This window comes from Rhinichthys klamathensis, unplaced genomic scaffold (assembly GCF_029890125.1).
Source record: "Rhinichthys klamathensis goyatoka isolate OS25496 unplaced genomic scaffold, OSU_Roscu_1.1 h1tg000325l_1, whole genome shotgun sequence".
Classification (NCBI taxonomy): Eukaryota; Metazoa; Chordata; class Actinopteri; order Cypriniformes; family Leuciscidae; genus Rhinichthys; species Rhinichthys klamathensis.
In genome coordinates, this window is record NW_026606840.1 from 990,607 (window position 1) to 1,014,753 (window position 24,147).

General features: G+C 38.0%; 1 protein-coding gene across 1 annotated transcript in view; it reads right to left on the reverse strand.

The window, feature by feature from the left end:
* Nucleotides 1-438: 438 nt before the first annotated feature.
* smad1 (SMAD family member 1) overlaps nucleotides 439-24,147 on the reverse strand; it is a 28,707-nt gene continuing 4,998 nt past the window's right edge. Inside the window, exons 2-7 of the mRNA XM_056271805.1 lie at nucleotides 18,237-18,821; nucleotides 14,754-15,032; nucleotides 13,218-13,334; nucleotides 9,334-9,555; nucleotides 8,856-9,112; nucleotides 439-1,961 (exon numbers count right to left, since the gene is read on the reverse strand). Coding sequence (XP_056127780.1) covers nucleotides 1,818-1,961; nucleotides 8,856-9,112; nucleotides 9,334-9,555; nucleotides 13,218-13,334; nucleotides 14,754-15,032; nucleotides 18,237-18,636 — 1,419 coding nt within the window. The 5' untranslated portion in view covers nucleotides 18,637-18,821 and the 3' untranslated portion in view covers nucleotides 439-1,817. The remainder of the gene's footprint in view (nucleotides 1,962-8,855; nucleotides 9,113-9,333; nucleotides 9,556-13,217; nucleotides 13,335-14,753; nucleotides 15,033-18,236; nucleotides 18,822-24,147) is intronic.

Sequence of the window (24,147 nt, forward strand, 5' to 3'; positions counted from 1 at the left end):
ACAACAGCAACACAGTAGTTTGCAAACCTTTCAACACAAATGTCAGATTATGACACTAGGGAGCCGTTTTCTTTTTATATGACAGAGATTGGATGAATGAAACTAGTGCTGTTGTCCAGTAAATCTATGACATTTAATAATCTCATTTGTCCTGCAAATTTAAGCTAGTACAATAGTTTTACCTTAAGCCTTTACTTTCAATTATCATAATCTTAGGCCTACTACAGTACTTTACAGGTCTGTTTAGATACAGTTCTTTAATTTCCATACCATTTACATTTCAACATTATAAAACATTATAATGAATTAAATTTGTGTCGTATCTGATTAATTAACATTATTTTCATAATAATGGGTTACACATTGAATTTGATACTGTAAAATAGTGATTTGTTTGCCTTAGAACTTCCTAAACATCAAGAGAAAAGAAGACAGTGATAATGAAACAATTTTATTGAATCTTCCAGTAGAGACTTTGATATTCATGGAATAAAACTGCTTTCTGAGAGTACAAGTAAGCAAGAACAGCACAAAAATAAAAGGACAGAGACAAGAAGCCACTTATGAAAATGCAGATATGAAGGAACAACATTATATATTTTCTTCAAAAAATACAAAAATGTTTACATTTTAACAGTGGATGGGATTTCACTATGAATAAAATACTCAGAGCAAGTTAATCAAAAAAAAAAAATTTAACTACTTTTTACAAAACAATATCTCTAGTTCCATTTAGAATTGTCAACAAAAAAGGTACTAACTATTTTACTCGAAAAATGCTGGAAATGCACAGGCATTACGTATATTTTTTCTCTTACTTTTCTAAAGGTGTTTTATGAAAACAGATTATTCATGGCATTTCAGGAAAAAAATAACAGTGAAAGGAGGACGTTCTTCCGTGCAGCACAGTGCACAACATAGGGACAAAGTAAACAATGCCTGCCTCTGCTCTCGTAGACATCATAGACTTACAATCCTGGGGATCAAACCACACTTGCAAAAAAACAGACTGCACAGCACTTTCTCTACTAATAAGTACATTTACACACCTTTTTTTTTTTAAATCAGTCGAACACAACTGCGGTAAAATTAGCGCAACATGTGCATGAGTTTGCTCATGCATCCCTACCCACTACTAACATGCCCTATTTTCCCATAAGTTTATCCCATTCAAAAGATTTAAGTATTCAAATATATGTATTTTTCATTCTACATTTGACATTTTTGTCCATTTTTGCTACATTTTTTCTTCTTTCCAGCTGTGAGAAATTTTGCATTAATAACCTCATTATCTTCTCACAGCTTCATGCCATTCAGTTCATTTAAAGCATTATATTTCTGCTATGTTATCTTACTTTTTTGTCTACCAGACGTGTTCACGCTATACTACTCTGTACAACACTGTACTAGTCTCTAAGCTACGATGCAGATCTTTTTTTTGCCAATGGAATACTGATTTGTAAACTGGAAAAAGGAGAAGAAATGCAAAAGAATAAGAAAGAAAACAAACAAAAGTTGGCTTAAAACCCAACTTCACTCACAAACAAGACCAAAGGAGGATACTTGCCCCAAGTATGATGGCCTCATCATTTAACATGCTTGGTCACACAAAAGTTGTCAAGTATCTTCCAGATTCTCACGGGCTGAGAACTGAGGACTTTTCAGCCAAATGTTATGCCCCCAAACAAACTGCCTTCAAGTAGAATACAACCCCCACCCTCCTGCCTTCTCCCACATCTCCCTTAAACAAATCAGCTTCTGCATGGGAACCCAGATTGACAGGGTTACATCAGCAGTTGCCTTATGATCAGCTCTGTCTAGGACACAGAGGAAATGGGGTTGTGAGGAGAGCCCATCTGGGTAAGGACTTTATCCAGCCACTGCAGGGGCCCGTGAAGATGAATCTCAATCCAGCATGGGGTGCTTGTCACATCCTGTCGATGGTACTCTGCACCCCAACCCTGAAACACAAGTACAATTATGTCTACAGTATAGTTCTCTTTAAAGGGATACTCCACCGTTTTTTCATATTAAACTATGTTATTCCCTTAACTAAGACGAGTTGATACATACCTCTCTCGTCTCAGTGCGTGCACTAAATCGCTCTGTCTTGCGGCAAAACTTTGTTAGCCCTTAGCTTAGTCCAGTTCATTCATTAGGAACCAAGCAGAGAAGCGATCAAACACCTCCACGTTTTCCCTATTTAAATACAGTTACACGAGTAGTGTAACTCAACCAAGAATGGTGACACAAAATAAAACGTTGCACTTTTCTAAGCGTGTAAAGTGGATAACTATAATGTATGGCGGAATACCATAGCAAGTGCTTGGGAGCACTTCGACTCGGCGCAGTAATATCATCACTCCTGAAAAATCCTCTCCCCCTCTCCCTCTCTGGGGTGATGATATTACTGCGCCGAGTCCATAGATATATATGCGCCGAGTGTAACTGTATTTAAATAGGGAAAACGTGGAGGTGTTTGGTCGCTTCTCTGCTTGGATCCTAATGAATGAACTGGGCTAAGCTAAGTGCTAACAAAGTTTTGCCGCAAGACAGAGCGATTTAGTGCACGCACTGAGACGAGAGAGGTATGTATCAACTCGTCTTAGTTAAGGGAATAACATAGTTTAATATGAAAAAACGGTGGAGTATCCCTTTAAAATTGTGTGCTACATGAAGGGAAAGTTAACTCAAAAACAAAAATTATAATTGAATTCTGCTTTTTACTCACACACATGTGGTTGCAAACAGGTATGTATTTCTTTCAGTGTCTTAGTTGGTGTCTTTTGTTCATACAAGAAAAGTCAGTGGGGCCCAAAACATGTATGTGTGTGTGTATATATATATATATATATATATATATATATATATATATATACAGTATCTCACAAAATTGAGTACACCCCTCACATTTTAGATAACATTTTAGTATATCTACTCAAGGGACAATACTATAGAAATGAAACTTGGATATATTTTAGTCATTGTGCTGCTTGTATAGCAGTATTTACTGTCCTCTGAAAATAACTCAACATACAGCCATTATTGTCAAAATAGCTGGCAACAAAAGTGAGTACACCCTAAGTGATAATAGCTGTATGTCATTTAACCATGCAAAGCCACATGTTCTATTCATCATTTTCATGTTTTTGTCTGCTTGATAGGACCATACAAATTGTTGTATCTTGTATTAGATCAGTTAAAATTTGTGTTTTGAGTACAATTCTCTCATACTGACCACAGGATGTTCAACATGGCACCTCATGGCAAATAACTCTCTAAGAATTTGAGAATTAGAATTGTTGCTCTCCACAAAGATGGCCTAGGCTATAAGAAGATTGGTAACACCCTGAAACTGAGTTCCAGTACAGGCCAGGGTCATACAGAGGTTTTCCAAGACGGGTTCCACTCGGAACAGGCCTCGCAAGGGTCAATCAAAGAGGTTGAGTCTGCAAAGAAAGAAAGAAAAGAAAGCCTGCAAACAGTTTGCTGAAAGCAACCTGTCCAAGAGCATGAATTACTGGAACCATGTCCTGTGTCCTGATGAGACTAAGATAAACTTGTTTGGCTCATATGGTGTCCAGAATGTGATGACGCCCTGGTGAGGAGTACCAAGACTGTCTTGCCTACAGTCGAGCATGGTGGTGGTAGCATCATGGTCTGGGGCTGCGTGAGTGCTGCTGGTACTGGGGAGATGTGCTTCATTGAGGGAAACATGGATTCCAACGTGTACTGTGACATTCTGAAGCAGAACATGATGCCCTCCCTTCAGAAACTGGTCCGAACGGCATGATAACGACCCCAAACACACCGCCAAGATGACAACTGCCTTGCTGAGGAAGTTGAAGGGGAAGTTGATGGAGTGGCCAAGTATTTCTCCAGACCTGAACCCTACTGAACACCTGTGGTGATCCTCAAGCGGAAGGTAGAGGCGCCATGTGTCCATGGCCGTGGGAACTAGGTGTGCTGAGGGTACTGCGGCACCCCCTGACGACTGATGACATGACTTTAAATAAAGTTTTTTTTTAAAACACCTTCTACCTTTATAAAATTACCCTAAAGATTATTTTGTTTTTATATGTTGTCGAGTATGTTTTTATGACTCTAAAAGAAATTAATATATCAAGGCAAAACCCGATCTCGCATGGAGTGAGTGACGTGACACTGGTTGAGGACCAGCATCTCAGAACTCATTTGACACTTATTTAATGCATGTTCTGACGTCGGTGAAAAAAATAAATATAGATGTCTTGATTAAAGCATTCATCGGCATTAGGGGCTGTTCACACAGAACGTGTTTCTCTATTCCACTCTGCCACTTTTCCATTGTTTTTCAGTGTAAACGCACTAGCCGTGTTTAACTGTTGCGCTCGCGTCTCGCGCATGACTCAAAACGCAGCACTCAAGTTAACCCTCTGGGGTCGGCGGTCTCGCCGGCGATACCAGCTCACTTTTTTCCTTATCAGTGCAAAAGAGACTCAAATTACTCTGTTGATTTTGATCTTACATATAAGTGTTGTACATCATTCGATCCTGTTAAGTTTGTATTTTTTTTGTGGAACCTCATAATAAAAACAAAGTGTTGTGCTTTTCGCCTAATAAAGAAAAATAAACATGATGCGCATTCTGTGTTCTCTCTGTCAGTGAAGTCCATTCTGAAACGCTTCCGAAAAAGCGTAACTCTGCAAATACTCAGTCAAACAGTTATGCAGGCACACAGGCATGAAGCCTGAATTATCTTCTTTTAAATAAAGTCATTTATATAAAAAACAAATTTTCTCATTTTATGTAATCTGTACGAAAAGAGAGAGATGATAGTCGTTCTCGTCTCAGCTCATTAAAGTTAATTTGACCACGCCCACGGAGCGCGCGCTCTATTCAAACACAAATGCTCTCAGGCGATCCACGCCCTCACATCAGCTGGATAACCACCGAAAGAGACTCATATTTACGACGCTGTGAGGAATAATACTATCTTAATAATAATCCTGGAAAAAATTACCTCAGAAGTAGGTAGTTTCATTTGGAGGAGCAACGGATCCAGCCGAGGAATAGGTACATTCTTTATTTTCAAGTGCTTTGTTCTAATCGCGATATGGAATAGTGTCTGTAAACAAAAAGACTGTTTGAATCGCGTTTTTGTGTGTGAATGAATGAACAGCTTTTACCTAACTATATTCCAATTCTGAGATGACTAAAAATCGACTGAAATATGTTGAAATAAAATATGTTTGTATAAGCAACGTATTAAACTGCAAATTAACATTTATATGTCCTAATCATAAAAACGATGTTACATATGAAAGACAAGATGTCGTTTTTACTGTAAAATACTGCCACATCAAATAAGCTTGTTTGCTAAGATGTTATTATAGTGTTTGTTCGATTGTAGGCTATATTCAAACTAATTAATCCGCAACTGTGAAATATGTATGATAAAATGTATACTTTAGTATATACAAAGAAAGATTACATTTGAAATATAGTTAAAATTTTAATTGTTGTTGTAATTGTAACCTTTTTATTAAAATAGCAAAAATATATGTAGGCTACATAAAAATAAATCTTAGGTAAATCTTAAAAGCTCAATATAAGCCTCCTCTTTAAATTATTTGTATTGTGTTTTATTAGTGACACATTTGGGATATATTCCCAAACTTTCTGTAAAAACAGTATGATAATTAACTGCACAATTACTAGAAATTTTTACATATGATATTATACAATTTGCAAGCACAATTTGAAAAATAAATAAATAATTGGAACTGTGAACCAATTTTGTATATAGGCATATATATATATATATATATTTTTGTCATTCTTGTGGCTCAGTGACACACCTGAATGAAAGGCTCATTAGTATGCAGCCCCATTATGCGCTCATTATGCGGGCCCATTGTCTTCTCAGGTGTGAATCACAGCAGGTCACACCCCTGCGCATATTGCCTTTCCAAACAAAAAGTGTCATTTTTAAATTTAAACCAATCTATTGTTTTATGTGAATGATAAGGCAGGATGATTTTCAGATCATTTTAAAGGAAAAAAATCTAGGCGACAACATCCATTAGTCAAAAGTCTTGTGGACACATTTAGTATGTGTTTTGTGGCCTTATTTCAGAAACTTTAAGTTTTAGTTTTTTCAATAACCACGCATAAACAATATTCTCTCAAAAATACAAAAATGTACATACATGTTGATAACACATTATGGTAGCCCTGTTTGTGCTAAATAGAGTGTAATTACACCTTTGCCAGTAATTTGTTTATAAGCAACTGAAAAAAGCACAAATGTCAGAGTATGTCAAAACATCTCAAGGAGCCCAAAAACACCTTGGACCCCAGAGGGTTAAAATAAGTTAAACTAAAACGCTTTGAGACCTTGCGTTTTTCCCCGTTCCACTGCCCGCGTCTGGCGTTTTCACTTTGAAAGTTTATGCATTCTGTGTGAACACTAACTCCTGAGCTAACTCATAAGGTAAGATGCAGATTTTTGTGCTGTGTTTTTGAAGTTTATTATGAGTTCTGAGCGTTCTCACATAACTCTGTCTTCATTCATTTGTATGTTCATCTTTTTGTTTGGGCTGTTAAATATTAGGATTTAAAAAAAAAAACTCTACCAGCACCACCCGCAATATCAAGCCTTTAAGCCCTGGCCCACCCCCAGCACCCCCCTGATAAAATATCTTCCCATGGCCATGCATGTGTCTAACAGCCAGCAGCTCCGTGATGTCATTGGAGGAGTAGAAGCGGATCCCAGCAACAACCTGTGCAGCTCTGGTGAACTCAATGCCCAGGAGGATAAAGGCAGTGCTAGATAACAATGGTGCTCACACAAAATATTGACACTTTGGACACACTTTTGTTGCCAGCTAATTTGACAATAATGGCTGTATGTTATTTTCAGAGGACAGTAAATATATACTGCTATACAAGCAGCACAATGACTACTCTAAAATATATCCAAGTTTCATTTCTATAGTATTGTCCCTTGAGAAGATATACTAAAATGTTTGCTGAAATGTGAGGGGTGTTTTACACTTTTGTGAGATACTGTATATATATATATACACTCCTGAGCAAAAAAAAAAAAAAATATATATATATATATATATATATATTTTTTTTTTTTTTTTAATGGTCTTATATATGCAGGGCCTAAAACTAACTTGTATGCCACACCTGCCAATGGCCAGTAAAAATGTATTGGGCATAAATATTTTTTTTTTACCAGCCATGAATCCTTGTTAAAGTTACAAAAGTTATTCAGTCAAAAACACTGAGTGATTGCTATTTGCCGTTTGATGTTTAATTAACATTAAAAACACAGAGAGCAGCAGGAATATTAGGCTGCTGTCACTTTAAGAGCTAATGCACAGAACCATTAAACTGTTACACATGCATTTTATTTGTCAACTGTTTACGTTCAGTAAAGACATAACTGACTAGTATGTTTACAAGGATACTTGCCAAGATGGGCAGTTTGACAATTTTATTTGAATATGTCTGTTCAAGCACAAGAAGACGTGAAAGAGAGAAGTATTCAGTATTTGTGTGCTTCTCTGGACGTGGATTTCTGGGCGAGCACTTCGGATGTTTGTGCACAGAAAACTTCCTACACTGCACGCGTAACTAATTGAGTTCCCTTTCGCGTCTTCTTGAGCTTGAATATTTAAATTGGCGAGGCTTAAAGGGATAGTTCACCCAAAAATAAAAATTAGCCCATGATTTACTCACCCTGAAGCCATCCTAGGTGTATATGACATTCTTGAACTTGAACCTTGAACTTGACGCACAACGTAATGACGGCAATTTAAGCCTCTCGCAGTTCAAACAAACAGGGCTGGGCAACCGCGTTCGTCATTCCGTTGTGCGTCAAGTTCAAGGGTTACTCTTTTGCCGTAAATCGATGCGTACGGCCGTCTGCCGGAAGCTAGTTATTTTAGTCAATAAAGTTTTAAATATAGATATTTTTCTTACACAAACGCATCGCTTCACTTCAAAAGGTTCTTATTAACCCACAGAGACGTGTGGATCACTTTTATCATGAAAAGATGTGCTTTGATGGCCTTCCAAAGACATACAGCCATTCACTCCCATTATCAAGCTTTTTAAGAGCCAGGACATTTTTTAATATACCTCCAATTGTATTCGTCTAAAAGAAGAATGTCATATACACCTAGGATGGCTTCAGGGTGAGTAAATCATGGGCTAATTTTCATTTTTGGGTGAACTATCCCTTTAACCTTTTATGACAATGCAGCACTGCCCTGTTAACTGTCCAGAGCGCCGTTCACATTTGTTCACGTTCATGTTCTCACAATTTTGCAAGTTAGAATTTATAAAAATGTTACCGGCCAACTGGCGATTGACAGATTTTTACTAACATTTGGATATATATATATATACCAATGCAAATTTATAATAATTTAGCAAGAAATCGGCATATTAGAATGATTTCTGAAGGATCATGTGACACTGAAGACTGGAGTAATGATGCTGAAAATTCAGCTTTACCATCATATGAATAAATTAAAATTTAAAATATACTGCAATAGAAAACAGTTATTTTAAATTATAATAATAGTTCATAGTATTACTGTTTTTACTGTATTTTTCTTCGGATAAATGCAGCCTTGGTGAGCATAAGAGACTTATTTAAAAAAAAAAAAAAATATTCCTATATATAGTATATGGAGAAAAACAGATAATATGCTGACATTCAGAAAAATTCTTCAAAATATCTTCTTTTGCTTTTCACAGAAGAAGGAAATGCATACAGGTTCAAAATCACATATGGGTGAGTAAATGATGAAAGTATTGCTGGGTGAGCTATGAATTATCAGTTTATAGCTTACCTTTACAAAGCTCATGCGGATGGTGCACATCTTGGTGAGTTCATAGACGGCTTCAAAACCGTGATTGACGGACTGAGCCAAGAGCTCAGCGAACTCCTGGTTGTTGAAGATCTTTAGACTGCAGCGACTGGGGATCTTGCATACGGTGGTGGGGTGGAAACCATGGTGGTAGTTGCAGTTGCGGCTCTGGACAAAGATGCTGCTGTCGCTCAAACATTCGGCATACACCTCTCCTCCCACATAGTACAAATGGACTCCTGCAAAATGTATAAAAAAAAAGTGCTTGTGAGTTTACATTGTATATGTATATATAGCTTATTAACAGCGATTTGTCATCAATATCATATTTCTATCACCATGTCCATGTCATATTTTAGTGCTATACTGTATAATTGCACTAATAAATAATCACCCAATTACATATGCAATATATCCTAGAATAGTTGATTTATACAGTCATTTCAGTGTCAAGTCAAACCTTTTCCGATGTGGCGTCGCGTGTTCTCGATGGTCGAGTTGCGGTTGACATTCGACAGCAGACCCAGGCAGAAGCGGTTGCGGTTGTTCGAGGGGTCGGTAAAGCCGTCCACCAGTACGCTGGTGGAGGAGGCCTGGAAGGCCTCTCCCACACGATTATTCAGCTCATAGTACACAATGGAGCACCAGTGCTTGGGTTCCTCATAGGCCACAGGCTGAACATCTGCACAAAACGTTATGAACTCAATGAATGCAAGTGCACATGCAAATACCATAGCAAACCATAGTAGTATGGTGTAAAGATTTAATATTATTAACTCACATGCTAAGCCTGCATTAATTTGATCAAAAAGTAAAACAGTAATATAGTTAAATATCATTACAATTTTAAATAACGGTTTTCTATTTTAATCTATTTTAAAATGTACTTTATTCCTGTGAAGGCAAAGCCATTACTCCAGTCTTCAGTGATATTTTTTTCCAGGATACTTTGATGAATAGAAAGATCAAAAGATCACCATTTATTTAAAATAGAAATCTGTAACATTGTAAATGTCTTTACTGTCACTTTTGATCAATGCAATTAATCCAAGTATACAAACCTCACCCCAAACATTTGCACAGTAGACTCAACCCACAAAACATTTTATTTTGCAATATATTAATGCACCGTCCTTTAGTACTGGACTGCGTCTTTGAAAGTGATTTAGCAATATGTTTAACAGATTTAGACTTGCATCTCATCTATTACAGCCGAGGGCATATCGATTTTACTAGGGTATTTATATGATGTCACTGTTGCTAGGCTATTAATGGTAACACTTTAGTAACAGGCAGCACTGATTGGTTAGGAATTCACTATTTAAGGGCCTACAAAATACAACCAAATCAGCATAATATATCCCAGCAAGCAATTTTGCGTATAAAAGATGTCTAATAGCGTCCAAATGCAGCCCTGACGTCTAGGCTAAAACAAGGCAAAATTTAGGCTGTCAGTGAAAATTTAATAGACGTCTAACCATAGCCCAAGAATAGACGCACAGGCTACGCAAAGAACACGTCAAAGAAATGAAACCAAACACCTTGTAATCACTGTTGACTTTGCTTACATGATGAAATGTCATACATCTCGCAAGTTATTTTGGCAAAAAAAGACATGTAACCAAATTTAAGGTTATTTTGGCTAGAAATGGGTTACTCATAGCCGGACTATATCAGGTCTATAGTTAACCTAGATGGTGAAATGAGGGCTATTGCTTGCTGGGAAGTGGCATAGCTGTCCGTATCAAATCCCACAAAGTGCAACTTGTTTTGGGTCCCATAAAATACCAATCACTCAAATGTCCTCTTTCTGATATCCACAGCTCATATGTTCCTACTGTGCTAATCCCAAAGAGAGTTAAATGTGTTTATCTATGGCATATTTCTTGACAGCTTCCTCTGGTCTGTGACACTGGGCCACAGGTGTGTTTTGTCTACTCTTTTCCCATTAGCCTATCACAATGGAAGTGTGCACTACAGCACTGCACAGGAAGCAGCTTGAGCATGCATCCCCAACTTCCACAAATATTTCAACACCTTGCACACACCCCTCACCTCCTGTGGAACTCTGTGTTTCACTAGGGCTGGGTATCGAGTTTGATGCTTTTTAGGCACCGACCGAATTGCTTTGATACCATCGAGTATCAAAAAATGTCTTGTCGTTCGGTACCAAATTTCGATACCTAAGGGATTAATCTTGTCATCGTCAGTGACCCAATAAGCATGCAAGCATGATTGGTTGTGGCAAGGCATCAAGGTAAAACACTAGTTTACATCGGTTACGCTCAGAGACGTGGCTCACAAGTTAGGCTGTATTGTAAGCGTCCCAACCCCCATAGATGTAAAAGATGTGGAAAATATAAAAAAAGTGTGTCTACATTCACCAGGCTCAATGCCAACAGGACGCGATGCAATATTTGATAAGATAACTGCTGACAAGACTGACAAAACGACAAATCTGATGAAGCACTTGACAGTGCACCGAATAAACTTAAGAGCAGAAAGTTGCTCCGTCTTCAACTGCAAGTTAACCGAAACTCAGCATTTAGGCTACTTGCCTCACAGACATGAGAACTAGGCATATAGAAAGCTTGAAATGTCTACTTTTAAACAAACCAATTCGAATCGAAAACAAATACTCTGATCATGTAATCCAAACGAAAGGTGCATTTCACTCTATAGGCGTGCGTTCACTATACTGCGGAGATGGCAATGTCAACTTCGTCTTTGTAGTCAACACTGACCAAAATAGTTTTTAGGTAATATAAATGTTAAAACTGTAATGTAATGTAAATGTAAAAAAGATTATGTAATCTTGTTAAAACGGATTTCATAAAATTGGTATAGAAAAAAAGTATACTTCAGGAACCGGTATCGAAGTCAAGGTATCGGTATTGGTATCGATATCGAAAAAATTTTAACGATACCCCTGCCTAGGTTTCACTATATGCAAACTGTATATTTGTTGCTCTGTACTGTACAAATTGGTGGGTCATTGATTGTGATCAAGTGCAGCGCTGTTTTCTTTAGAGAGATATTTAAAAATGCCATGAACACAGATTTTAAACATTGTGTTGATTTTTCCAAACATGCATAAATTAAAATGGAAAAGTAAATATTATTGAATATTTAAGGAGTAAATATTAAAATATTAAAGGAGTTAACAGCATTCTTTAGAAAAAAACATTCCAATTTTTGCTATAACTTAAAAACTTCTAACTGTTAACTGTGCAATTTACTTTTAATTTACTGTGTAACTTTATATTTTTAACCTTTTCTGCACATAATTTAGAGCATAGCCTACATATATGTTCACTATATTGGTTTTCGATTTCGATTCGCTCAGTTTGAAGGATAAAATTGAGCAGGATGTGGAACAACTCTTTTTTTACAATAATACACAGGAAATTAATCAAACAATAAAGAATTATAACATTATTTGCTTTTTTTTCATAATCACGCCACATACTTTGCTGCAAGATAAACCAGATTTAAAGGGATAGTTCACCAAAACACCAAACAGTTGATGGGTTCCATTGACTTCCATAGTATGGAAAAAAAAAATATATATATATATATATATATATACTATGGAAGTCAATAGGGTCCATCAACTGTTTGGTTACTGACATTCCTTAAAAATATTATTTTGTGTTCAGCAGAAGAAAGAAATGTATACAGGTTTGGAACAACTTGAGGGTGAGTAAATGATGACAGAATTTTCATTTTTGGGTGAACTATCCCTTTAAGTGACAAAAAGTAGAACTGTCTGTGACTTGTGTGTGTGTGTGTGTGTGTGTGTGTGTGTGTGTGTGTGTGTGTGTGTGTGTGTGTGTGTGTGTGTGTGTGTGTGTGTGTGTGTGTGAGAGTATGTTTGTGTGTGGACTTCCTGCACCTGCAGTGTGGGCAGGCAGCTGCTGATAGTTTTAAGCAGCCCATGTCAGGCTGTAAGGAAGAGGCAATATCTTTGCTGGAGTGACTGAAGCTTAAGGCTGATTTATACTTCTGCGTCGGACCTACGTCGGAGCCTCTACGCTGTAGGCTACGAGTTGGTTTACATTTATACTTCTGCGTCGTTGTCCGCGTTAACGCGAAATTACACATGCAGAGGGAGCACGTGAAACCCGAGGGAGCGGTTCTAGCAGACCAATCACAGCGCTTGCGTCTGCGTAGAATTAGCGCGTTGTTACATTTTTGGAGAGGTGCACGTCAGGGTACGCCGAAGGGTACGCGCGCTACACACAGCCTACGACGTAGCTACGGCGTGAGTTCGACGCAGAAGTATAAATTGGGCTTTAGTGTGCTGTCTTATTATGGGGGGTTTATGATGCAAATGGAGTGTACCTGGTCGGTTGCTGATCTCCAATGGCAGGTTGGGAACTAGCAGGTTAGTGTCCATTGGCTGTGGACAGTCCTGTGTCATTGGCTCCTCTGGGGGCATATAAGCAGGTGGAGGGGTTTCTTTTGAAGCAACACCCAAAAACATAGGAAAACAGAAGTAGATAAATAAATATTATCCCACAGAATCCACCTAACACTTATAACTTATATACAATATAAACAGACCTACAATTAACTTTTTTCTTTTCTTTTTTCTTAGAAGTACATGGCAGACTACAGAAAGTCATATTTATTTGTGCCCCCCCCCAAAAAATTCACTATTTGACAATTTTCCAAATGAGGAAAAAAAGATGGAGCACAGGATTCAGAGGAGAGTAAAATACCAAATTTACTCCGTTAGAAGTATTAGAAACCCCATCTCAGCCGTGTTGACTAGTTTTGTCCTTTTTAATGTGAGAAAAATAATAACGAAGTATAGAGTTATAAATGTACCTTAATCATAGCCTGTGAAAAGGATCCATAATATGTACCTTTATCAAACAGTCTTCTTCCATTTAAATTAATTTTACAAGGTAACTCAGTTAGCAAACAATGTGTCTGCTGTCCCTTAAAAAATATCATTGTATTATTTGAAGTACCTTACAGTATCATTTCAATATTATTCTATATGTAAATGGCAATCACACAAGTATCAAAGTACCATATAATTACTATTTACATTTTACACATTTGACAGGCACTTCAAACCTTTCAATCAAACCCATGACCTTGTCATTGCTAGTGCCGTGCTCTATGGTTCTGTCTCAAAACAAACATTAAAAATCTCATAAGTATGGAGCCCCTAAAGGGACATGATGAAGGAAAAAAAATTAGATGGGAAGAAAAATTATGCCAATGCTTTTGTGTTCTCTTGCAAATGTTCCTCAGAGGAATCCAAAACTTTAGGGGCTCCGTGCTACCATTAAAATGTTTGGGGTCAGTAAGATTTTTTTAAAGAAATTAATACTTTTATTCACCAAGGATGCATTAAATTAATCTAAGGTGACAATAAAGACATTTATAACGTTACAAAAGTTTTCTGTTTCAAATAAACGCTGTTCTTTTGGACTTTCTTTTTATCAAAGAATGAAAAATTATTAAATTTGATAGAAATTATCACATTTCTACATAAATATATTAAGCAGCACAACTGTTTTTAACATTGGTATTAATAATAAATGTTTCTTGAGCAGCAAATCAGCATATTAGAATGATTACTGAAACATCATATAACACTGAAAAGTAACGATGCTGACAATTCAGCTTTGCTAACACAGGACATTTTTAAAATACATTATAACAGAAATTAGTTATTTTAAATTGTAATATTTCACAATCTTACCTTTTTACTTTATTTTTGATAAAATAAATGCAGCTTTGGTGTAAATAAGACATGCCTTTAAAAACCTTACCAACCCAAAACCCTTGACCGGTAGTGTACATTTTCTACTACAGTAGAAAGCAAGACATTGAAGAATAAATAGCATAAGTGCAGCTCACCTGGCATCTGAAAAGGGCTGCCTGCGTCCGAGCTGGATGGTGAGTGGGGGAAGGTGGCTGTACTGCCTGTGCCACTGTTGGGCGAGCTGGGGTAGCTGTTGGTTGGAGAGTTTGGGGTGAAGGGTAGGGTGTTTGCTGGCTGCTGGGGAAAGGAGTCAGGGAAGGTTGCATTCTGAGGCATTGGTGGCTCTGTCTGGTGAAGTGGGTTACGAAAGCGTGGCAGCATAGAGAGTTTCGCATTGAACTCACTGTTTCGTGGTACCAGCACGGGTGGCAGAACTAGGAATAGAGAAGAAATATGCCAATCAAAAGCAATTAGAATGGAGAAGGTGACACGAGAATCCGTCACACTTTTGAGATATGAATGAGACGTGAATTCATCTGCCACTACTGGCTAAATTTTCTTTTCTTTGTTTATGGACACGACATGAACACACAAGTATGAATTCTGGAAATGTCCTGCCAAAAACCCAATAGCTCTGAATATTAATCATTATACTCTAGTGCTTTGGAGGATATTTTATGTACTGGCTAAATAATTAATTTCTAACACAAAATTCAACAGTAAATACAGTATTCTGTAGTGTACATATAAAGAATCATCAAAACACCAGTTCACCCAAATATGAATATTCTGTGATAATTTACTCACCCTATAGTTCCAAACCTCTATGACTTACTTTCTTCTGTGGAACAGAAAAGAAGATATTTTGAAAAATCCATCCAATTAAAGTCAATGGGGTGTAAAACAACTTTCAATGTATGGACAAAAACATATACCTTCAACATATCTTCTGCGTTTCACAGAATTAAGAAATTATTACAGATTTGGGAATGCCATGATAGCAGAATATTCATGTTTGGGTGAACAATCCATTTAATAATTTATGATTATATTTAGTGTTTTGTTGTCCACAATTTTCTGTATTTCTGTAATATACAAATTAACCATCACATCCAAGAGTCTACAGCTAACTCATCCAAGAGACATATTCACAGTTGTCACACACAGACATGCTCTCTAAAAATAGTAGAGCAATAACATGTGGTAACTGGTGTTTTGAAGTGGATTTTCAGCTATAAACGTCTCACCACCTATGTTGCCCGCATGCCTTTTCATTCAGACAGGCTAAGAGTTTTAGACTGTCAAGTTGTTTCCAGTGAGACTGGGAACTTGTATTTTAGCGATATAGCAATGAGTACTGTTAAACAATAATTGTTGCCAGCATGCTGGCGTTCTGGAGAGGAGGGGAAAGACAGGTGTCCAGATATCCACAGGCCTGCAAGCGTGTGCAAGGCAGGCATCCTCTCTTTCCTGCTATTGTCTGTGTGGGTGACAGGAGTTCCTGTAAAACTCTTCCTCTTTACAGCCACATGTTTGCATGTTTCAGCCGCCACACACACACACACACACAAGTGTACACAGACCCTGAACAAAGCCCTCATTCTGCCTCCGACTGGAATTTCCTGCTCCTGCTCTCATAATGTGCACACACATATATATACACACACATACTGTGGACAGCTGTTTCTGTGTTGTCAGCTGACCCTCATCTTCTGCTTAGCCAACAAAAAGGGGGCTGTGCATTTGAAGTCCATTCTTTCACCAAAATCAGAGGTAAAGAAAATGTTCTCATTTCCCATTAAGACACACACACACACACACACACAGAGCACAGAAGGTTTTCGATGCTACCAGATTCTCTCAAGTGGTATCAGGATCAAACAAACGAGAAAAGCACCTGGCAGAGGCCAGAGAGAGATATGGAAGGGGAAGGACAGAAAAAGAAAGAGACCATCTGCAGGAACCATGGGAAAGGAAAACTCAGGAACATGCATGGCAAAGGTACACATGGGCTATATAATTCATATGGGATTCACTGAAAGAGTGCTTTAACTCACTTGTTCTTCTAAAGGTAAATATTAACAACAGGAAAGAGAAAATCTGTACACCAAGATGAACTGATAATAACACTTAAAGGGATAGTTCACCCGAAAATGAAAATTCTGTCATCATTTACTCACCCTCACGTTGTTCCAAACCTGTATGAGTTTCTTTCCTCTGTTGAACACAAAATAAGTTATTTTGAAGAATGTTGGTAAACAGCCATTGACTTCCACAGTATTTTTTTCCTATTGTGGAAGTCAATGTCTACCTTCAACTGTCTGGTTACCAGCATTCATCAAAATAACGTCTGTTGTGTTCAACAGAAGAAAGAAACTCATACAGATTTGCAACAACTGGAGGCTGAGAAACTGATGACAACACTTTTATTTTGGGGTTAACTATCCCTTTAAATTATTTCAAACAAAATATTCCAAAAGGACAAATCTTTGCTTAAACAACTGACTCACAAACAAAGTCCAGTTTAGCTGTGTTTACAGGATCCCACACCTTTTAGCCAATACATATCCATGACTTTTCCATCATTTTTCAGTGACATTTCCAGCTGTTCGTGACTTCTAAGTAAGGATTTTCACAAACATTTTATAGAGATTAAAATCACTAAGAGTTCCCTAAAGTGGAAGAATATTACATACATATTACTATTATAGATTTCTATGACTTTTCAGCATTCAACCCCTGAAATTAGTTTTAGATTGTGAATGAATGTGGTTTTTTGGAACGTATCTGTAAAGAGAAAGAATCATTCTTGTTTCCTTCCATGCACTGACTCATAATTTTTGTTCACTGAAGTATTGCCCTTTTAAAGCACATGACTGCTTACGAGAACAAGCATTTAAGTGAGGACTGTCAAGGAGAATTTTATTAGTTGGACCTTCTCTGAACGAGTCTTTGTTTTCACAAAATAGTTTTGACAAAATGGAAGAGATTTATAGATAATAAATTAACGATCTGATGTTGTCATTTGTGGGGTAACTACTTAGGATGCTTAAACACTCTTTCTGGAGTCTCTTGGAAGATTTTGTGGAAACACATTTGTTAATAAAGGATAACTATAAAGATATTGTCCACACCAATGGACAGTAACATTCTGTTTATTATAAGAGTGCACTGCAGTTATGTTGTCTGTCACTTTAAATGCTTGAGCTATTTAAAGTCGAGCAGATGCTGATTGGCTGTCAATTATTTTGTCATTCATTAGCTGGCAAAAAAATCTGAAACTGACTCCAACGATTGTTCCTGTAGTATTCGTTATTGTTGTGGAGTGGACTTCCCTATTATTAAAACACTTATATAGTTATCATCCTTGGTGTAAATGTGTGTAAAAGTGTTGGTAGTGAATGCCTGTTGTTAATAATTTATGAATTAATAAACTGATTAATTATTAATTGTTATCTCATTTAAACCTTTCCACCAACTATTCCTATAATGATGTAACCTGCACAAAGGGTCATTGAACAAATGTGAATGATTCTTTTTGGTAAACAGGTTAAAAAAATTTAGTCACTGAGATGAATCCAAATCCAAACGTATCTCTCAGCTGCTCATACTGCTCATGATCAAACTCAGTCACTCACCTGGACTGTCCACCCTCTTGTAGTGGTAGGGGTTGATGCACACATCCTTCTGCTTAGACCCAAAGGGGAACTCGCAACACTCCAGGGCCTTGAGCTCATGGTGCGACTGTAGGTCGGGCCAACGCCACACTCGGCAGTAGATTACATGAGGCAGCCCCTTCCGGTGTGACACCTGGAGCCTCCCGTCTAGTGAGCGAGGGATAGTGACACAGTTGCTTGGCTGACCGGGGCAGCTGAGTGCCCTCTCCAGCTCCTCCATAGCACCCTTCTTCTTCTTCAGCTTCTTGACCAGTGCATCCACTGCCTTTTCTGCCCACTTCTCTTCTTCGTCACCTTGCTTCCAGCCCAGCAGTCGCTTGACTGCCGGGCTGGTGAAGGAGAAGAGCGAGATGACGCTCATTGTGGCGCCACGTGCGCCCCAGCCAACGTTGTCACACTTACTCCGTAGGATTCCACCACACAGGAACAAGGACTCTCTGCTCTACCTCCTCAAAGAGAATCAAAAACTCAACCACAGCGACACATGAACAAGGGTATTGTTGAAAGTTGTGTTGTTTCACAGTTAGGTCAGATTGTCAAGTGCACCTGTAAAGAGACAGACAACACAGTCAGACATTACTTTGGGATCCGTTTAAGAGGTTCCACTACTGACACTAAAGGCTGGAAAACACTACATGACTTTGCCCAGATTTTTGCCCCGATTTGCAGTCTGCACTAGTCGACAGATCCAGCCTGCAGATATTGGGTAGTCCAGTTAACAGATTTACAGAAAATCACACTTCAGATTTTTGCCGAATCCAAAAGCTGAAAAATGCTGTAAGGTAGGAAGGCAACAAGGAATGTCTGAATTTATGATCATATCACATCCTGTCTAATGATCTTATCTTTTTGAAGGCAGCATAGATGTATTCTTCATTGGCAACAAAATCCCACTTTCCTGTGTCTTCAACTCTGTGACAGTTGAACTAAAAATAAAATGGCATCAGGAAGTAGCGCATTGTGGTCAGTTAGTGTGTGAATGTATGTTTTTGAACAACATTTTTTTACAACTTTTGTTTTTAATTTTAGGAATAAATTAGTGTTGTAGTAATTAAATATTCACTTAAGCTCTCTCTATTTTTTGTAGATAATTTTACTGTTATGCTGCCTTAGAAGCCTGTCTAAAATCAGTTTCAGGAGTTACCTACTTCATACACAAACGTTGCCTGTGAAGTCATTGCCAAATAGGTCTACGAGGCAACAAGTCAGCTATCTATGATTCCATCCAGTTAGAGTTTATGAAATATGTTTGATATTTTGAGCTGCTTTTAGACTACATAGTTTTTTAATTTGTCATACGTCTTCTACAAGTGGCAACCTTCCGGTCTTTCTCTTGAATCCAACACAGCAGATGTTTTTTTGTTTTTTTTTACAGCCTGGTACAAAGGTGGTTTTGGTCTATATAGCTAATTTTAATTTTTTTAAAGGGCGTGGCCACTTGAGTGACAGGTGGATTGCCGCTGCTGTCACTACAAGCCGTTTGTCTGCTGTCTGTTTGCCGTCACGTGACCTCTGCTAATCCCGCCTCTTTGCTCATTTTCAGTTTTCCGGGAGACACGCGCGGTGACGCACTGCCAAGATGGCAACGGCCAGCTCTGCCCACTTTGGGCTTCAAAAATGCTCTTCAGAAACCTACGGGTGACATCACCGGACACAACGTCCATATTTTTTTTTACAATCTATTGTCTTCTAGCAATGAGCCGCATGTTTCTTCTATTTTTGTGTTCGGAACAATCAGGGAGTCTGGTAGTGTGTGATCCTCAGTCGGTTTTTTTTTTGTCAGTTTTTTCTCTGTAACCAAATTTGGTAAGCGTATAATTCCTAGTGTTCAGATTTTAAAAGTCGTATAGTGTATTCCAGTCTTAATTCCACAAATCCAGAACAAATGACGCAATACATCTTCTACCCTGACAACACTGATGATGACATCATTATTTTACAGCTTCTCGGAATGGCTGCCTTTGGAGTCACAGCGCAGAGCTTCCAATTACATCTGCTCTACGGTAAGTTCTCGAAATGGCTTTCAGAATATGGGAAGTGGGATGTGTTCATACGGCACGCTAAACGATACTGCCGTGACACACTGCTGAGTGATGCTGTATACCACTGAACAATGTCCTCCTGACTCATATCAGTTTCCTCATATGTAAAGATGCAGCTTATTACAGGATGCTATTCAAGACACCGCTGTAGGCTTTGGAACATATTCTAGGTTCTAGTTAACTGTTTAAGTGGTCAACAGGCAAAAAGTGCAAATAATTTAATAAAGGGAGCCTTTCAACAATCTTAGAATAGAGAAGAAATGCATTTGAGATAAGAATAAAAGTGTCCATTCAGAAGGATCCCAAGGCAGCCATTCACTAACCAGCATTCATGATAATAGGAAGGGAAATAAGAGTGCACAATGCAAGATTGCACACTTCTTTTGAAGTTACCAGATGGTTCAGCATAGCATCCTCATTGGAATAAAAGCAAGAGGCCTGAAATATTTTTTAAGATTCAGACGCTTTCACTTCAAGGAGGATAACTGAACCACTTCTAAGTTGCAAAACACTATTCTAGCTATTTCTAGACAATACCTATTCCCTTTTTCCCCATCACCTTCCACACATAAAGACTACAGTTATCTATATATTTTTTTGCCAAGGACTTGCCTGTGATTGATATGAATCCACTTTAGGTTGTATCAGAGTCTGAGTGGCAGGTAAGTGTTATCCACTGACTCTATTCTGGCCCATCAACACTAGATAAGAAAGGTGACATCAGAGAGCAGCTATTTGAACTATGCTGAGTGCTAAGAATAATGTTGTCCTCGGTGAGTATGACTGCCCTCAGCTACTGTTTCACTTTAGAAAGCTTGTCTGATGTAGGTTACAATCAGGGCAACGTATCACAACACAAATGCCTCTATAGAACTGACCAGTTTCAACAATAATATTCTAATTCAATAGCCTAAACGTTTTACAGCAAATGTCTTTTATCAGTAAAATGTTCTCAACAAAAATCACAAAATGTCTTTGGCTTATAAACTCACATGAACTCTGCACATTGGAGTGGGAGTCATTCAATGAAAACAGGTGCTATTTATTAACTGGGAAGGAGAGAGTATAGCTGACTGTTATCATGGACCACAGCGACAGGGAGGCTAAAAAGTTGCTCCTATATTTAGCATCATCTCCCAGCCAAAAGCTCATTTAAAAGCCTGGGACCTTCTGCTGTTGTCAGGGAGGAGGTGAGCAAAGGGTAGGAAGTGCATCCCCAATTAACCTGCAAGATCTTTTTCTTTCTGGTTGGTTTTTGGGTTGTCTTTTTTAACACAAGGGATCCTAATAGTACTTAAAACTAGCAGACATTCATGACAAGTTCTTTCCTCAGAGCTTCTTCTTAAGACAAGTGAAGGAAGATAACAGAGGGGTAAAAGAAGAATATGAGGAATTTTCCATCTGTTCTTGTGGAATAAGGTGAGCTTGCAAATACTTAATGCCATTAAAGATCTGTCAATGCATCAAATTGTGTGGAATCTTCTATTGCTTAATCCTTTTTTAGATTAATGTGATTGATAAATGTAGATGTTTTAACAATCCAATTCTCAGCTTAGGCATAATTTTCATAGGACTAATATACAGAAGAAGAAGAAGAAGAAGAAGAAGAAGAAGAAGAAGAAGAAGAAGAAGAAGAAGAAGAAGAAGAAGAAGAAGAAGAAGAAGAAGAAGAAGAAGTAATTAACCTTAATAATTGATTCTGGACCATTTTGACCAATTTTTTCTTTTCTTAAAGAGAGATCAAATGAGGCTTTACATATGATGTTATGCAGACTTTTTTTACGAGTTAGATTTGTCTAAAAAACACTTTTTAATTATCCCCTTGCCATATCCCACACACACTTTTGAGACTGAAAAATATTGATGAACAGGAATATGCTCACCTACTGATGAACCATTGCAGCATGAAAGTTTAAGCAAGTAAAATTTATATATTTTGTTTGAAAACATTGCTGCTGTTTTGATTCAAAATTAAATACAAAAGCTTTCATAAATTTGGACTGTTTTAGAGTTGATACTGGTAATTCTTAAAGTATATGATCTTATAAATTTCGTATAATTATATATTATAGCCTATACAATTATATAATTTCTCATGAATTTTGAAAAATCGATATATTTTTCTTGCATTTTCTTGTTTTTTTCAGCAGTTCGTGTAAAATTTGAAATGTCAAATAATAAAAGTTGGTAAATGTAGTAATAACATGGTAATAACACTTAAAGGGCACCTATTATGCAAAATTCATTTTTACGTTTGAACATAAATATGTGGTGGCAGTGTGTGTACACAACCACCCTATAATGATAAAAATCCACCCAGTGATAAAGTCCTCCCCATAAATCATAAGCAGTGTCTCAGAACAAGCCGTATTGAGATTCTGAGCAATGTGACGTACTTTTGCACAAGCCCCGCCCATGACTGTTGACTGGCACTGCCGTATTAGCATAGACCCGCCCTGAGTGAGCTGTACACAGTCCGGCATTGTTTCGACGCCGGAGCAGAAGCGATTTAGGTGTTTTGTTGATGGATTTAAGAATGAACATATTCGTCATTTACACCCGACATCTGAGTTGCTGAAGAGTGGATTACTTTTGTTTTTGAAGGGAATGAGCCCCCAATCTACCTAAATGCGTTTATGTTTGAGCGAATTATTTTTACACCAGACTGCTTTGTGAACGAAGGTCCATACAAAGCAGGATTGATAAAAACGTTGTTATCCGAGGATGGATCTGTACCAACTGTTGTGTTTGTGCTCCAGCTTACAGTCTTCGGAGTGATACTGGTCATGGCAGTAATGAGTTGTTTTATTACAAAATTCTTACATATTGTACCTTTAAGCACCCACCAAAAAGGTCTGTATATATTTGTTTACTGTTAGTTGTAACGAGTGTTTTGTGTAATTCGCTGTGTATGTTGATGATAATGCAAGGTAGAGACAGAGTTTATAGATAAGAAGTTTTGTAGCTCTTACGGTGATTTTCTAGCCTGGATGCCAGCCCGAACCCCGCCCACAACATTTTTTGGTCGGGAAGTTCGGTCTGGACTCGATCCATTGAGGAGTAATTATGATCTGTTCAGAAATCGTCGGGCCAATCAAATTGCCAGGGCGGGCTTTATACGATGATGGACAGATGATCTCCATTTGTTAAAATCAGTCAAGTCGCGCTGCAACCGTGTTATAAAGTTGAGACAGGGCCGACAAATGCGACCAGATTTGTTTGCTTTATTGTCCAGATCTAATCCTAAACGGAGAACTTGTTCATATACATTCACCTTTTCTATTTCTCTCAAAAATGCTTTTCGTGTTTGCAAGTACTCCACGAATCCTTAAATTCTTTTTACAACACCGGCAAAGATCGTTTACACTCATTATTTTACTACTTCTTCCAGCGTTCGTGCAGTTGAGTTCTGTTGACAACTATGCGTGCTCAACATACGTCACTTACTGAGTTGCTCTGATTGGTTGTAGGTCTATCCAATTGAGTGCAGAGTTTGTTTTTTTCCTGGTTCGGTTAAGACACGCCTCATAATCAAAGCCCTATGGAGTAGAGTCCTGCGCGGGACTGTTTTCTTCATCCCGCTCCCGCCCGCCGAATTTCTGACCATTACCGCCCGCTCCCGCAACGTATGTGTTACACTCCCGCCCGCTCCCGCAATATGTATGTCCACTCCCGCCCGCACCCGCAAAACTCGGAGAATTTATTCCCGCACAATAATAGAGATGCATTGACTTTGTGTCTTCTCCCGTCCCGCAGGAAAAAAACGCGTATTTGTATTGCTATTATTAAAGAGATTCATGGGGTTGTTGGTTTCGTTTCCCTGGCCTGCA